General features: G+C 46.0%; 1 protein-coding gene across 3 annotated transcripts in view; it reads right to left on the bottom strand.

Moving 5' to 3' along the window:
• Nucleotides 1–15,966, bottom strand: part of CHD7 (chromodomain helicase DNA binding protein 7) — a 178,219-nt gene that overhangs the window by 80,091 nt on the left and 82,162 nt on the right. For all 3 annotated transcript variants that reach the window (XM_059994689.1, XM_059994690.1, XM_059994692.1), the window contains exon 3: nt 217–647. In XM_059994689.1, the coding sequence (XP_059850672.1) occupies nt 217–647 (431 nt within the window). The remainder of the gene's footprint in view (nt 1–216; nt 648–15,966) is intronic.

Below are 15,966 nucleotides of genomic sequence, written 5' to 3'. Positions count from 1 at the left end.
CAAATCAACAGTTCATAATAACTGAGTCCTAAATCTCAGAACGCATAAACACCTCAACTTTTCAGTTCGGGTACGAGAAAAAGCAGCTCAGCCATGAGGACACGTGTCAGAGCGTCCCGCGCCCACCCCGTGTCCCCACCCCCGTTCCACAGGCTGCGACTGCTGTGCTCGTGTCTCTACTGTGTTTGGTGGTGGTGGTTTCTGCCCACGGCCTACCTTGACTTTTTGCTGGATTTGGGTTTTGGCGTGGCAGTTTTTGCTTTCTTTTCCTTTGGCTCTTTGGGAATCTTAGGGGCTTTCGGGGTCTTGGGTTCCTTGGGCTCTTTCTTCTCCTTGGGTTCTTTCGGTTCCTTGGGATCTTTTTTTGCCTTCGGCCTTTTCTTTTTCTTTTTCTCTTCTTGGGACCCATCCAGTGAGTTCCTGTTTAGTTCTTGGTTATCAACCCCACCAGGGAAGTCATCTTTACCGAAACTTTTACTGGGATCCTCTGCAACAATGTGGTTGTTTTTCTTTTTCTTCTTCTTCTGCTGCGGCTGCTGTTCTACGGACAGCAGGTAATCATCACTGTTCACTAGCTGAGCGTTCGGTCCACTAACCTGAGTCATATCCGGCACTGGTTTCTCTAGAAAGGGCTCCGATGGAGAATGCTAAGAGACACAAATAGGAATTGAAGTTAGTTTATCGCTCTTCGTAGTGAAGAAAGGAACTGAAAGTTAAGTGGCTGATGCTTCTGAAACTTACACTCAAGGTAGCAAACTTAACCAACTACCCATTTGTGTAAACCTATCATTTTCTCTCATCCAGGAAAAAAATAGGTTTCTTCAACAGGAAAGCTTTTAAATAAATAAAGAGGGCAATTTAGTAATACAGTAAAAACTTCTGTTCAGGTGGAAGAAAATTTCTCATTCAGCTGAAGACACTTTCCATGTTCTCGGCACCCATGTAGGAAATGGTGAAGAACAGAAACAGCAGCAAAAGCTAAGACACACAGCTGGAATTCAAGTGGAATTTTCCCCATGCAGGAACGGGAGCTCCAATTAAAGATACATAATCAAGTCACTTTTAAAAAGAACAAGTGTACTGGGCGTTGTAAGAATCAGATACCATGAAAGTTTGAAATCCGAGTGTAAACACATAAATCTTACACAGTACAGGTCATTTCTGATTTAAATGACATTCAAATGTCAAATTAAAAGCACATATACAAGCTTAACGACTCTGGGTTGGTTAGATTTCTCATACTGATAGAAAATGCAGACAATGTTTTTCTTAAGTTATTAAAGCTTTACATTTCCAAATCTCACTGAGAGCGAGAGCGAGAGCGAGAGAGCGAGAGAGCGAGAGCGAGAGAGAGCGAGCGAGAGCGAGAGAGAGCGAGAGAGCGAGAGAGCGCCCCACATAGTCAATTTGACATGCCTTGCAGGAGATTTTCAGCATCCACTAAGACCATATCCAGAAATGGTCTTAAATATGGTGGAGAATACCAACACCTGGGATGGGACGCTGAGTGGTCATGATACAAATCAGGGCAGGGGTAGGGGACCATCTGTCTCCACTGTAAACTATGACATCTAATGAGCCTTTACATTTCAACGCAATACTTGAAAATGTTGTATCTGCCTTTTTCACATGCTTCTCCAGACACGAAATAGTAACTGTAATATAAACAGCAACAGCCACGAGCGTGTACGCAACAGTCTCACCATGTGCTGGGCGTGTGCTCAGTAAGCACTTTACGCCCGGACCCCATCCGATCCCCACGCCAGCCCGGAGAGCTCCATGGAGACACAGACTTGCTAAGATGAAGAACGCACCCAAGGAGTTACGGATGCAAGTGACAGAACTGAGAACTGGGCCCCTCACACATGACCCCCAAAAGAGGAGCCACAGGAAAGCCCAGGCCCAGGTCTGCTGAGGCGCCCAGGAGTTGCTACTCACCACCCACAAAGGGATACAAATCAGATTCCGGTACAACTCACATCCACTGAGCATCTACTTCATGTTATACACTAAGCAAGGTGCTTGCAGGAGTTTGTGCACCCGAACCCCACACCAAAATGTGATAATTTACCCCCATTTTTCAGAAAAGAAGTAAAATTTGAGGAGGCCACGTGGCTACCCAAGGCCACACCATGGGGGACAGAGGTGACATCTGAATCTAGGTTTCCTAAATCCAGTGCTCTTCTGACTCTGTCCAGCTCCTAAAACCTCACACACGGGCGTCCTCCTAGGAAAGGTGCTGCAGGCTTCACTTTATTTCCAAAGTGCTCAGTGACCCAAAGAAACGTTTAAAAAAAGAAATCACTGCCAAAAAAGAAACTGGTTTTCCTGTTCCCAATAAAACCTACTATGGTTACTGAAGAAACCTACATTCAGTTCTCCATCTGCACCAGTGTAAGGGAATGAGCCCAGAACCGTGAGCTGAGAGAGAAAATTCTAGCCCGGGCCCTGCCATGAGCTTTGTAATCTGGGGAAAATCGTTTCACTTCTTCTTCATCTGCAGAATGAAGCGTTTGGTTTAGATGATTTCCAAAGTCTCTTCCAAAATCCTACGGTATGAGAAAATCTTAAAATACACATTGCCCTTTCTTGGTCAGAGCTGAGAGAGAAAGATGCTGAAGGAGAGTAAGGACAGACAGGAGGGGAGAGAAGCCAGGGCAGAGGAGTGAGAATGAACACGTGGATGCAGTGTCCATCCAGGGGTAACACAACCGACCAGATCCTGAAAAAAGCCACTCACCTGCCCCCAGTTTTTCCCTCACAAACACGCTTAACAAACATCAACCAAGGAGCTCTCCAAATTATACTCGCTGAGAAGTAATGGGATCTGATTTAGCGGTTTTACTATACCTAAGTTACTGAAGTAGAATTAATTGTTACATATTACCTCCTAATGTAAGGAAAAAGGAAAAAGCCAATTCTTTTCATAAGAGACACAGAGGTCAAACTTATTTGGGACAAGCTATTTCTCAGGAGATGGAAGAAAAAACATTTTCCTGGAAAGGGAAGGAAAGAGGAAAGTCTACCAGTAAACAATGCTTACAGCTTAGAACGGTGAATTAATTCCAGGTATGTGTACCTTTCCTTTTTTTTTTAATTTTTGAATTTTATTTTATTTATTTTTTTATACAGCAGGTTCTCAGTAGTTATCTATTTTATATACATCAGTGTATACATGTCAATCCCAATCTCCCAATTCATCCCACCACCACCACCACCACCACCACCACCACCACCCGCCATTTTCCCCCCTTGGTGTCCATACGTTTGTTCTCTACATCTGTGTCTCTACTTCTGCCCTGCAAACCAGTTCATCTGTACCATTTTCCTGCATGTGTACCTTTCTTTAATCTGCATGGCATTAACTCCGGTAACCAAATGCCAGCCTCTGATGAGAGATACCTGGTCCACATTTGTGAATCAGAAAAAGCGTGTAACACATGATACCCGATGACTGAAAATTTATCTGCACGTGAGCACACAAATCATTCTGGGTGCTCCTTTCAGTAATACATGAAGCCATAAATTAGTATCCCTTAAAAATTTAATCTTCCATAAGAAGGAAAAAAATGTAAAGACCAAATACAAAAAAGATAGTCGTCCTGTTTGATACGCGGCAGAATTATGTTTTGGTACTGTTTGAAATAGGGTGGAAAGGTGCTCGGAAATATTATAGTGTTTACCAGGCCCACATCTCCTTAAATCTTTTAGAGAAAAGCTGTTTTTGTAAACATTTAACAAAGAACAGATGGCCTGCCTTAATCATGTGGGGAAAAAACCTGGAGCTCACAGTAATACCCTGACAAAGTCTCCCAGGCCCGCCGTTCCCCTCCCAACGCCCCGCGCATGGTACAGTCTTCTCTAATGCTATTTAATTTTACAGCGGACATTTTCCCATCAATTCCCACTGCCTGACAGGTAATCAATGCCATTAACATCTGATATCACCATATAGGGCATTCCTCAAACCTCTCATTTACTAGAGCAAAAGCAGAGAATGTTAGATACCAAAGGTATTTTTAAATACACCCTTTAGAACTTCCTGCTTGACATATTTGCTATCATAATTCCATATGCCTTTTGGAGCATTATGGAATATACAAGGACTACACGTGGACTTCTGAAACTGAAACAGAATGACGGACAGTTGAACAATAAATTAAAACGATCCAAGGTGCGTGTTGTCCAAAAAATTACCATAAACTAAAGATAGTCGTTTTTAGCCTTAACTTCACTTTTCGTAACATATAAATTAGACAAACACATAAACAAGTTCCCTCACATAAAACAGCAGAGTAGACAGGATGTAAATTTAACCAAAGGAGAGGGGCCGGGGAGGCGAGGCCAACCCCTCTGTTACCTTTAAGCAAACATGACCCAAAACGCTCGGGAGCCTTCGTCAGAACAACATAAATACAATGGGTAAGAAGACACTTTTCATCCATCTCCACTGTGTTTTCCCTCCAACATTACCCAGCATTTTCTGACTTTAAAGGCTATCTTATTTAACCATATTTTGTCTTAATTATAGGCTTGAAGCCTCAACGTGCTTTCAGCGTCAAGCACCATGAATGAGCAAACATTGTGCAACGTCTCCAGTATGGACAATCTCTGCAAAGCTGCACCATTCTGTAATATAGGACGTCTCTGGGCAAACATTCTACTTACTGGGTGACACGAACACGTCTAAAATCAAAACACTACTTTATAATAAGGAGAAGATACTACCAACTGGAGGAGAGTAACATGGCCCTTCCAGGAGACACGCACGCCCCGCCCCACAAATCAGGCCGAAGGGAGACAGGCACTTGCCAGCTCAGAGAAACGCAGGTTCTGGGGGAGACGCGGCAGGCCAACTACGACCCACATGACAACAAGTACAATCTTAAAACGCTACGCTAGGATTTAAGTGGCTTGTAAAAATACAAATATTAAGTAGTCATTTAAGACTGAAAAGTACAATTCAGTTTTTGGGTTGTTTTTTTTTTTAAATCGCTTTGGAGACACATTCCTACTACCGGCCCTCTTCACTTCTATTTACTCTTCCAGTATCCCACAGGTTCTCAGTCCCTCCGCACTCTTCTCAAAAGGAATTCCAATATGAGCCAAAGGAGTGAACCAGGGTTCAAAAGATCATTCAGCCCATGTTCAGCAAGTCCCACTGAGACTTTCACATCTTTTTCTTGTCAGTGACACTGATAAAAAGAAGAGCACTCGGTAATACTCGGTGCCCAATTCATTTATTCATCCAACAGACAGCTGAGGACATTAACAGTAAACCAAGCAGCCCTGGTACCTGCCGGGGGAGAACAGAGCGCCTAACCCAGGCTGATGCCAAGGAGGGTTCTTGGGAAAAAGGCAGCCAGGCTGGGACTGAAGGGGAGACACATGCTGGCCAGGGGCTCCTTCCCCAAGGGACCAGCCCAAGCAACAGACCACGTCAAGGATGGGGTGACAGAAGGCACAAAAATGCATCACAAGCGGCTTTTAAAACCTTCTTTGTGGGGAGGAGATCAAGAAGAACAGATATTAGTTTGAATGGTCAACTGAAATAACTTTTAACTTTGATTCTTTGATACAAAATAATACGTACAGAAATAATCTTAAGAAAAGAATCAAGGATTAGAATATTTTCTACTTGACTAAATTTGGTATCAGAGTCAGGGCCTCAAGTTCAAGCCTTTCATCTATCAGTTAGTTTTATTCAGCTCGTTTTTAAAGACAATTTCTAGGAAAAAAAATACTGAGTGAATACTTTTACGGACACAGACACAAAGATGAACAACATCACGCCTGTTGGTCATATGACTTGAGAAGGCAGAAAGTATAGAACAACATTTTCTAAGTTTAGGATTTTAAGACGCGTTCCAAGAAAAGAAGACTCGGGTCACGGGAGTGTTGAGAATTCTGGGTTAAACAAAGTTAAGCATTTTTCTTTACTGTAAAGCTCTCCAAGCCCTTACTACGCTCTGAGGGGGAACAGGACACAGTTGCCATACAGGAAAAAGACATTCTTTCTCCAACAATATCCTGAATATAAATGCTCTTCAAAATACACTCTGGGGCTTCCCTGGTGGCGCAGTGGCTGAGAGTCCGCCTGCCGATGCAGGGGACACGGGTTTGTGCCCCGGTCCGGGAAGATCCCACGTGCCGCGGAGCAGCTGGGCCCGTGAGCCATGGCCGCTGAGCCTGCGCGTCCGGAGCCTGTGCTCCGCAATGGGAGAGGCCCGTGTACCGCAAAAAAAAAAAAATACACTCTGGATTACACTGATACAGTTAATCCGTCACCTCCGTGGCAGGGATATGAGAGTGTGAGAGAGAACGAGAGAGACGGCGCGCGCCGGCCTCAAAGCAGTGGTTATCAAATGGTTCAGAAGATAGTATATGACTCAACGAATAAATACAATTTTATATAAAGGCACTGAAACAGCTCACTCAATTATGCTCAGATGTAGGAATAAAACAGGAATATTAGGATAATCATATAATCTTCTGACTTGTACAGTTTCCATTATAATATATATGCAGTGAAGATAATTACTAAGTTAAATAAAATGAACTTTGAAATATAATAACTTATCTTAGTGGGTCCCTCAGAAGAATCATTAAATTTTAGAATTGAAAAAAAATTTTTTAATTACTGTGAAGTATCTCATCTAAAAATCATCTGAAGGCATTTCTGAACCTTTGGTTTTCTGCTTACATTCTGTCCTTAGAACAGATCTGCCATATGCACAGAATCTTCAACAGCTACAAATTAACGTGAGCCACTGTGACGGCATCTACGTTATAAATGCATTTTGAATCACTGGAGTCCAAAATAATGAGAATACTGAACCAACTGGTCATGTTAAATTTAATGTTAAATGGCTTCCCATCACATATTGAATACTGACCACCTTCCAGTCTTCAGGGTGGAACTACGCCACAGGAAGGGTCCCATGGCCTCTGTAACGTGTGACACACCATGCTGAGGTGTTTCTATGGTCAGCTGGACCAGAACAGCCCAGCGGTGAGGCTCCAGCAATGCAAACCTCCTTCCTAAGTGTCTGAGAAGTTCTAAGTGGCGTGGACTCCCTCTCAGTGGAGAAGAGGGCGTCTGGCCGCCGCCCCTCACTCTTGCCGCCGCCCACTGTGTCTGTGCCACCAGGCTCAGGAGGTGCTGGCCCAAGGGTGCGGCTCTGTGGCCACCATTCCAGTTGGGTAACAGGTCAATTCTACTTCTCAGAAAAAGCACCAGGCCAAGTAACAGGCTTGCACTTAAAAACCATGCAGTGAAATAACGTTTGTCTGACACACACACACACACACACACACACACACACACACACACACACACACACACACACACACACACACACACACCCCCCCAAGGGCACAGAATTGAAGTGATGTTAAAGTTCTGAAATTTGTTTTTTGTTTTTGTCTTTTTGATGTTTCTCCACAAGGGCCTGGGAAAAGTAGCTTAATTGTTTGGACAAGAGTTGAATGTCGTTTTAACATGTGTTAGTTTTCCAGAAAGTGTATGCGAGTCATCAGACCAAGCCCCTGACCTTGAGAATCTCCCATCCCACAGTACTTTTAATAGAAGGAAGGGAAACGCCGAGGGGCCAAGAGGAGCATCACTCCGCTGGGCAGGGGAGAAACAAAAACCAGCACAAACTCGACACAATTCAAAGCCACTCGCTGGAACGATGAGTAACTTCCTAGGCCTCCTGGACCGCACACAGGGGAGCAGGCCCTGCAGGCAGCAGGGCCACCCACCCATTCTCCTCCAACAGCAGCCCCCCAAGAAGAAACAGGGCCTGCAACTGTGGCATCATGGTGCCTCTGACTTACAATAAGCAAACCAAAACTCTGAGCCCGCTAGGGGAATCCGAGACAGTCATACTTTCACCCTCTTGCTCTGAATGTCTTGGTTCCTAAAGGCGGTAAATCATCAAGTGTTGTCTTTTACCAGACACTGCCTGCTAGAAGTAAAAACAGAAAAGATAAACGTATGTGCTCAGGGTCCTCAGCAGAGTCAACGGTATTGTCTCTCCCGTCCCTCATTTTTTCTTCCTTCACCACGGTGCATATGGTGCCCTACCCTTAATAGGCTCCACTCCACAAAGAGCAGGGAATGAGGGTCTAGAGAACCAATCCCAGTTCGCGGGCGTTTCTCTTCCTTATTTCAAGTTCTCTCTAAGGTCCATGCTGTCCTCAAAGGAGTGTCTGGAGGCTGGACTTTAGCAGCAGATACCCAGAAGTGAAGCCACCCAGCTTACCAGGGATAAAACTCGGCAAAAACACAAGACAGCAGGGCTTCTGGGCTGGTCGACGTGTTTTAACATAAATAAATCCTATTCAAGGCACTAAGGACAAAGACCAAATTTACGTACTAAAAATCATTTCAATTCAATCTTTTTTTTTTAAACCGTACACTTCCATTGTTTTTAGCTATCACTGATGTACCTAAATTGTAAGTTTGATCCTCAAGTCAGAAAGGTGAACTGTATGGAGTTTGGCTCTGGAGAAGCAATTTATTCCAAGTTTGCACTGGCCTAAAAAAGGTCAATGTTAAAGGTAACTTACTATAAAGCAGAAACTAACACACCATTGTAAAGCAATTATACGCCAATAAAGATATTAAAAATAAATAAAAATAAAGGTAACTTACGATGCTATTCCTATGAATTTAAAAAGTCAAACCTCAACAGACTGAAAGGAAAATGTGCCTTTTTACCTAACATTGAACAATCCCAAGGGTTTGTGTAGAAATGGGAATAGAACAATCTTTCAGGGGGAAAAAAAATCCACTTATAAAGAGCTTGGTGATAAAGCTAATTTACACTCGGCAAGTTCTCCAGGATTCAGAGCCTTTGAGTATAGCAAATCTAGTTGGCAATAAATGCTTAATGATGGACTACTTTGGTCCTATAAAAAAAACTCATTCACATCTTGTAGGAGGCCGAATTCTAAGGTGACCCCATGACCTCCGCATCCTGGCTGTGGAGGCACCTGTGCTGCAAGCCAGCAGAACATGGCAAAGCTGAGAGGGTCTCGCAGGTGTGGTTAAGGGGCCCAAGTCAGTTCGTTCTGAGTTACTCAAAGGGGAGATTACCGTCGGTGGGCCTGACTTAATCAGGGGGCTTGTGAAGAGGGTGTGGGCCCCCCTTGAGGGCCAGACACTCCCTGTTGCCTGCTAGGAGGCAGCCCCCATGGTCAGGAGCCAAGGGCAGCCTCCAGGGGTCAAGGGCAGCCCCAGGCAACAGGCAGCGCAAGCTGAGTCCCCAAGTCTCACAGCCGCCCGGGATGAATTCTGCCCACAACCTCAGTGGACCCGGAAGCTGATCGCTGCCCAGCCAGGGCTCCAGATGTGAACGCAGTCCTGACACCTGACTGTAGCCTGGAGAGACCCCAAGCGGAGGGGCCAGCTAAGCTGCGCTCAGATCCTGACTCCCGGATGTGAGGGATAAGAAGACAATGTTGTTTCAAGCCACGAAATCTGCTGCAATTCGTTATGCAGCAATAAACAGTGCATACCTTAAAATCCGCTGCCACTCAAAAAGGCATTTTTTCCAGTCTTTTTTTTCCACCCAGGATCCCCCTTCCATGCTAGACATGTCTCTGTCCGCAGGAGGACGGACGGCACAGCAGGACTTCCTTATCCCTTTGCGATGCTGCTCTGCTGAGGGTCACACTGAGCCCTTCTGTGCCAGGCACTGTTCCAGGCTCACAAAGAGGTTACGCATTTGTCCAAAGTCACAAAAAGCTGGTTGTAAGAGTCAGGACTCAACCCAGGCCACCTGTCTGCAGAGCCCACATCTCAGCTGTCACACGGCTCACCCATTCCTGCCGCAGTGTCTTCAAAGAGGAGGAAGACGTGATGACACTGAGAGCTGGGTGCAAGGCAACAGCTGGACAGAGGTGGGACCCTCTCCGACAGGAAGAACCCGGATGACATAAAGGGTGTAGCTGTTACAGGCAGGCTGGAGCCTGACACTGTGAGACAGTTAACTAGCACTGAAACCATCACAGGCAGAAGATTTTAAAAGAAAATCACTTCCTTCCAGTAAAAAAGAAAGAAAGGAAGGAAGGAAGGAAGGGACAAAGAAGAAAAGGAAAAGAAACTGCGCTACAAGCGACATCAAAGGTCCCTGATAATGTATTTTAAGAGAAAATTTATTGCACCTTAGAAACAGTCAGTTTAACACTTAAAGGGGATTGTGTCCCCATGACTCCTTCCAGCTGGAATTACACATGAAACAGAAGATACCAAAGCAATTAAGTATTTTATAAACACTGCTGAGGGGTCAAAAAGAGGGAGGTTCATTCACTGACTAATAATGCAGTAATAAACAAACAGCAATGTTATGCAACTGAGAAAATTATTATAATTGAATCTACACAGCTGGGCAAGAATAGAAGCCTGGTTATGTATATCAGCTCACAAATGCTTTGTGTGGGTAGGTTTTAGTTTTAGAACTGGTTCAGATTTGAGACCCTTTAACAGTCAGATTTTTTTCTCTCAACCGAATACAATTCCACAATTACAACTGCAGAAGAGAAAACTTAATGAACTGCCCCACCAATTATTTGCTATTATTTGTACTACGGAGGAAAGTGTGTACAGAGCGGTGAGGAGGTGAAACTTCCTTGCGATGCACTCATTTCAGATCTCTTCCAGAGACATTTTATCTTGTTTGTGCACGGTGATATGAATAATGAATGACCATGACTGGGGCACATACTGGAGGGAAAGCCCAGAACAAAGTTGCTTTTCACATTTTAACATTCAGCTCCCACTGTGTTCTTGGAGTTTCCTTCCCACCTTGATATTTTCCCCTTTGCAGAAGATAGGCAGAGAAACACCGCCAATTACCACATTTAAGTTTACACAGATGTGCCTAACAGGGACCAAAGAGTGACTAGTATATTTCCCTTGAATTGCTGAAGCTGCAGCATTAGAATCAGAGAAACATCATTATTCTCTGGGGTTCAAGAACGAGCTTGGTAAAAATCCACCGTCCTTCCATCAATTAAATGTAGTTAAAATACAAACCAAAACAAGTTTCTTTTCATATGATATTCTAGCTGGATATTATCCTTCTTACTCCATGAATTCTCTTCTTAATTAAGTGACTAAATCCGAACAAATCTGTGATCTATGTCAAGTTCCCGTCTGCCTAAAACCTAACTTCAAACACGAAAGGATGATTAGCTAACCATCAGGGCAGAAGTACCCATGTATCTTCGACAGGCACACATTTTACATCAATGATATCTATTTTTATGAGATAAAAGTACTAAAGCTTTAATGGTGGCAATTAAAACAGCCAAGAGTTTGAGTAGCTCGATGGCTGAGTCACAGACCTTTTACCTATAATGGGATCCATTATATCCCTGAGCTCAGTCTGAGGGAGTAGAGGAGGAACAGATTTTTAAATATGGTGATAAAACAGCAGTGCCCTCTGAACTAAGCTGTTTCAGTTTAAACCGCTGCGTGACTTACCCCGCGCCTAATGTCACCCTCCATTCAAGCAGCCTTCTTCGTGGTCCTCAGATACCTGTGTCTATCTGAAACTATTTGAACAATTTGAAGACGCTGTTATGTAATGATGTATATTTTGAGTAATCTGTTTCTATTTTAACTTATTTATATTTAAAATTCATCACTTTTTTTGAAAATGTGTAACTTCAGATGACTTCTGACAAAATATCACTTATGCCTAAAATAATAAATATTTGTATTTTTTGTTTGTTTTTGGTTTTGTTTTTTGCGGTACGCGGGCCTCTCACTGTTGTGGCCTCTCCCATTGCGGAGCACAGGCTCCGGACGCGCAGGCTTAGTGGCCATGGCTCAGGGTCTCAGCCGCTCCGCGGCATGTGGGATCCTCCCGGACCGGGCACGAACCCGCGTCCCCTGCATCGGCAGGCGGACTCTCAACCACTGCGCCACCAGGGAAGCCCAAATATTTGTATTTTGATATTCCCTTTTAAAATGTAATTTAGGGGGATGAATAAGAATGTATTTATTCACAATGAGATGGTGTGTTTGAGCCATATTTACGTATGGACATCAGCAAACAAAGGAGCGGAGGTTTTCAATGGCGGTTTAACATTGTTATTCAAAAGTATTAGGATGATCAACTCTCCAGTTGCAAAATTTAATAATCATCTAACATCCAGTCCAACATTAAACACTTCTCTAATTCAGGAACCCTAAAGGTTTTCTCTTTTGCTTCTATTACAGCAAATCAGAACTAGAAACAGAAATTATCTTGGGGACAATCTCACAACTGTTTCTATCTGTTACCATCCCGACCCCAGGAAGAGCTGACAAACAGGAAACAACATGCAGAAAGGATTTACCTCCAACCAGGAAGGACCCAGCCAACAGGGATGAGGCCAGCCACGGAGCGGCCTTGGCCCAGGGCGCCTGACGGCAGTCGAGGTCTCTCGCGGCTGCAGTGGGTCTGCACCCACACCCAGCACGCCAGCGTCAGCCGGGCACTCACCTGGGCACGTTCCTCTGTGTGCTGGCAGCTCTTTTTTTTTTTTTTTTGCGGTACGCAGGCCTCTCACTGTTGTGGCCTCTCCTGTTGCAGAGCACAGGTTCCGGACGCGCAGGCTTAGCAGCCATGGCCCACGGGCCCAGCCACTCCGCGGCATGTGGGATCTTCCCAGACCGGGGCACGAACCCGTGTCCCCTGCATCGGCAGGCGGACTCTCAACCGCTGCGCCACCAGGGAAGCCCCTGGCAGCTCTTGTGATGTAAGTCAGCTGAAGGAAGAACAGGAGGATGGACTAGAGCATTCGCTATTATGTCTGGCTTTGGGGATTTTCTCTGGGGGGCTTTAACAATCAAGTGTGAAGACACTCTTCTCAGGATGCCTCAACTTCCTGTCTGAAAGATGAAGAAGTGGATGAGCTGATCTGTAAAGCCTTCTAACTCTAAGACTCTACAGTTGGATATTCTCTACTGCTAAGATCTGGCTTCAGGGCTTCCCTGGTGGCGCAGTGGTTAAGAATCCGTCTGCCGATGCAGGGGACACGGGTTCGAGCCCTGGTCTGGGAAGATCCCACATGCCGCGGAGCAACTAAGCCTGTGCACCACAACTACTGAGCCTGTGCTCTAGAGCCTGCGAGCCCCCTGCGAGCCTCAACTACTGAAGCCCGCACGCCTAGACCCCGTGCTCCGCACCAAGAGAAGCCACTGCAATGAGAAGCCCGCGCACCGCAACGAAGAGTAGCCCCCCGCTCGCCGCAACTAGAGAAAGCCCGCGCGCAGCAACGAAGACCCAACACAGCCAAAAATAGATAGATAGATAGATAGATCTGGCTTCAGCCCTGCTTAAATAACCGGCCCACACGTCCAAAAAGAAATGAGCATTTGTGAAGTGAAATGGGAAGTGAAGATAATTTCAGAGGGAACTATTAAGGAAGTTTCTTAAACACAAAAAAATAAATAAAACTGATTTGAAAAGCTACAAAAGAAAGCCCAAATTAAATGAGATACACCAGAATTAGAAATATAAATCTTAAAATATACAATTTACTTTTCCCATTTATAAAAAGGAGAACTTTTATAACTGCATTGCAATAATCCATAGTCTCATTTCATCGATACCTAACCTCTACAAGGTTTTCTCCCAGTAAGTTTAGTCTCTGCTCAATATAATGTGTCACAATATTTATTAAACATCGCAGGATGCGCCAAATACTACTACTTAGGTATAAAAATCCGTTCATGTTTGTGAACCGCTGAAGTCATGGATCCACACCACATAAACCATGGGGAGGTGACAGGGAAGGGGAAGGACGAAGGTGGGGCAGGAGGGACAGGAAGCAGCGTCGCTCACAGGAGCCCCGGGGCCCCGAGAAGGCGCACACGAGGGCCACTGCACAGGGACCGTCTCCCAGCCCTGAAAGGTGTGCTGAGACTTTTGGAGCGAGGCACGGTTGACTTCAGGCAGGCAGGCAGGCACAGGGAATTCCTGGGGACCCCAAATTCCTCACGACACAGCTCAGTGTGGGCCGCAGCAGCACAGATGCCCATCACCCGGGGGCCACGCAACACCAGCCCCGCAGCCGTGCGCGGGCTCCCCACGGGACAGCCTGGCAGCAACAGGCTTTAAGAACGGTCATTTACAGAAGTCGGCCTCGGGATGATGTAAATAGCGACAGCCTCCAAAGGTACCTCATTTCTCTCCACCTTCGACCCCCTCCGCCCCTCGCTCGGATTCTCAGCGACCAACGGGGCCTTTCCTGAGCCCACATCCTCCTGCAGCTGGTCACCTGTCTCTGCACTCCTTTAGAACAGAATCCTCCACAGAGTGAGCGTTTGCTGCCTTCCTCCCGGTAGACAGAGTTCACACTCACACTCCACCAGGGCGGCCGGCCCTCCCCCTTGCGGGGACCCCAGGCCCCTCCCCCCTCGCTGCTCCTGGCCCTCCGCCCGCAGGAGCTGACACAGCCCTGCCCGCTCCGACCTCAACCTCTCCGCTACCTCCCCCGAGGTGCTCTGCGCCTTCACCTTTGGGTCTCAGATCTACGCTTCCTCCCTCCGGGGGTGCCACTGCTCTAAATACTGCCCACCCACGGCTGATGGCTCCCAGGGTCCCTCCCAGAGCCCAGACCCCTCCCCTGAGCTCCATGCTTCCCTATGCGACTGTCTACCTGACACGGCAACCTGCACGCCCCAAGAGGCATCTCACACTTAATGAATTCCAAACCAAACTCTTGATTTCTCTACCAAACTCCAGCCCCATGAACTGTCACTCCGCCAGCAGCAGTAGCCAGATGCGTGGAGTCACCCCCACTCTCCACTTGGTCTCACCTAACGCTTTCAATCCACTATGGGAGTCCTGTTGGCTCCGTCTTCAGCAGACAGGAAATGGCCTCTGATGCCCTCTCCACACACCAGGAGGCCTGCCTGGACCACTGCCACAGCCTCGATAGCTGACCCCTGATTCCCAGGTCTGCCCTCAGCCCCAGTCTGTGTGCTACACAGGCCGAGTGATCCTTCAAACATGTAAATCAGACCATGTCACACCTCTATTCAAAACCTCTAGTACCTTCTCATTTCATTCACGGTAAAATCAAAAGTCCTGAGCCTGCACGTCCGGAGCCTGTGCTCCGCAACAGGAGAGGCCACAACAGTGAGAGGCCCGCGTACTGCAAAAAAAAAAAAAAAAAAAAGTCCTCAGTATGGCCTACAAGGCCTCAAATGACATGGACTCTGGCCACCTCCCTAACCTTATCTCCTACAATCTCTCCTACAATCCTCCCCCAGCCCCACCCTGGCCTCAAACTACAGATGTGTATGTAAAATTGCATAACTGCACTGACTTCCTTCTCCCTGAATATATTTTTAATAAACAGCATTATCCTACCAAAAACAAAAAATTGAGGCCTTCCACTCCAACTGTTTTGACCACTTGCTTATTGTCAAACAACAAAGGCCAAAAGCCCTTCCACCTCAGGACCTTTGCACAGGCTGTCTCTGTCCTCAGAGCTCTTCACCCAAGTTTCTCCATGGCTACCTCCCTTGCTTCCATCAAAAGGGCTGGGGCAGCAACAGATTAACGCAAATATGACAAAATGTTAACTGGTGATTTCAGGTAAAGGATAAAGAAGTATTCATTGCATTAATCCTTGAAGTTTTCTGTAGATTCAAAAATTTTCAAAACTCAAACTTGGAGGGGGAAAACCTCCTTGCTTCCACATAATTACTCCCTCTTGTACCTTGTTTCTGACCATTCTTCCCTCATCTGCCCTTTCCTGACCCTCCTCCTTCCTCTGTGGTTTCCCCCAGGTCTGGGCGTCCCCAGGACTCCAGTCTCCACGTGACACAGTCCAGCAGGCCCGGATGCTCAGTGCGCTGAGCCTGGATGTTGCCCCAGCACCACAGGGTCAGCCGAAAACCAGAATCACTCTCCTCTGCCAACAGCCTTGCCCTCCCACCTTGGTTAAAGTCGCCAT

The sequence above is a fragment of the Delphinus delphis genome, chromosome 17 (assembly GCF_949987515.2).
Source record: "Delphinus delphis chromosome 17, mDelDel1.2, whole genome shotgun sequence".
Classification (NCBI taxonomy): domain Eukaryota; kingdom Metazoa; phylum Chordata; class Mammalia; order Artiodactyla; family Delphinidae; genus Delphinus; species Delphinus delphis.
Note: the sequence above shows the minus strand (reverse complement) of the source record. Positions and strands in the feature narration are given on the sequence as shown.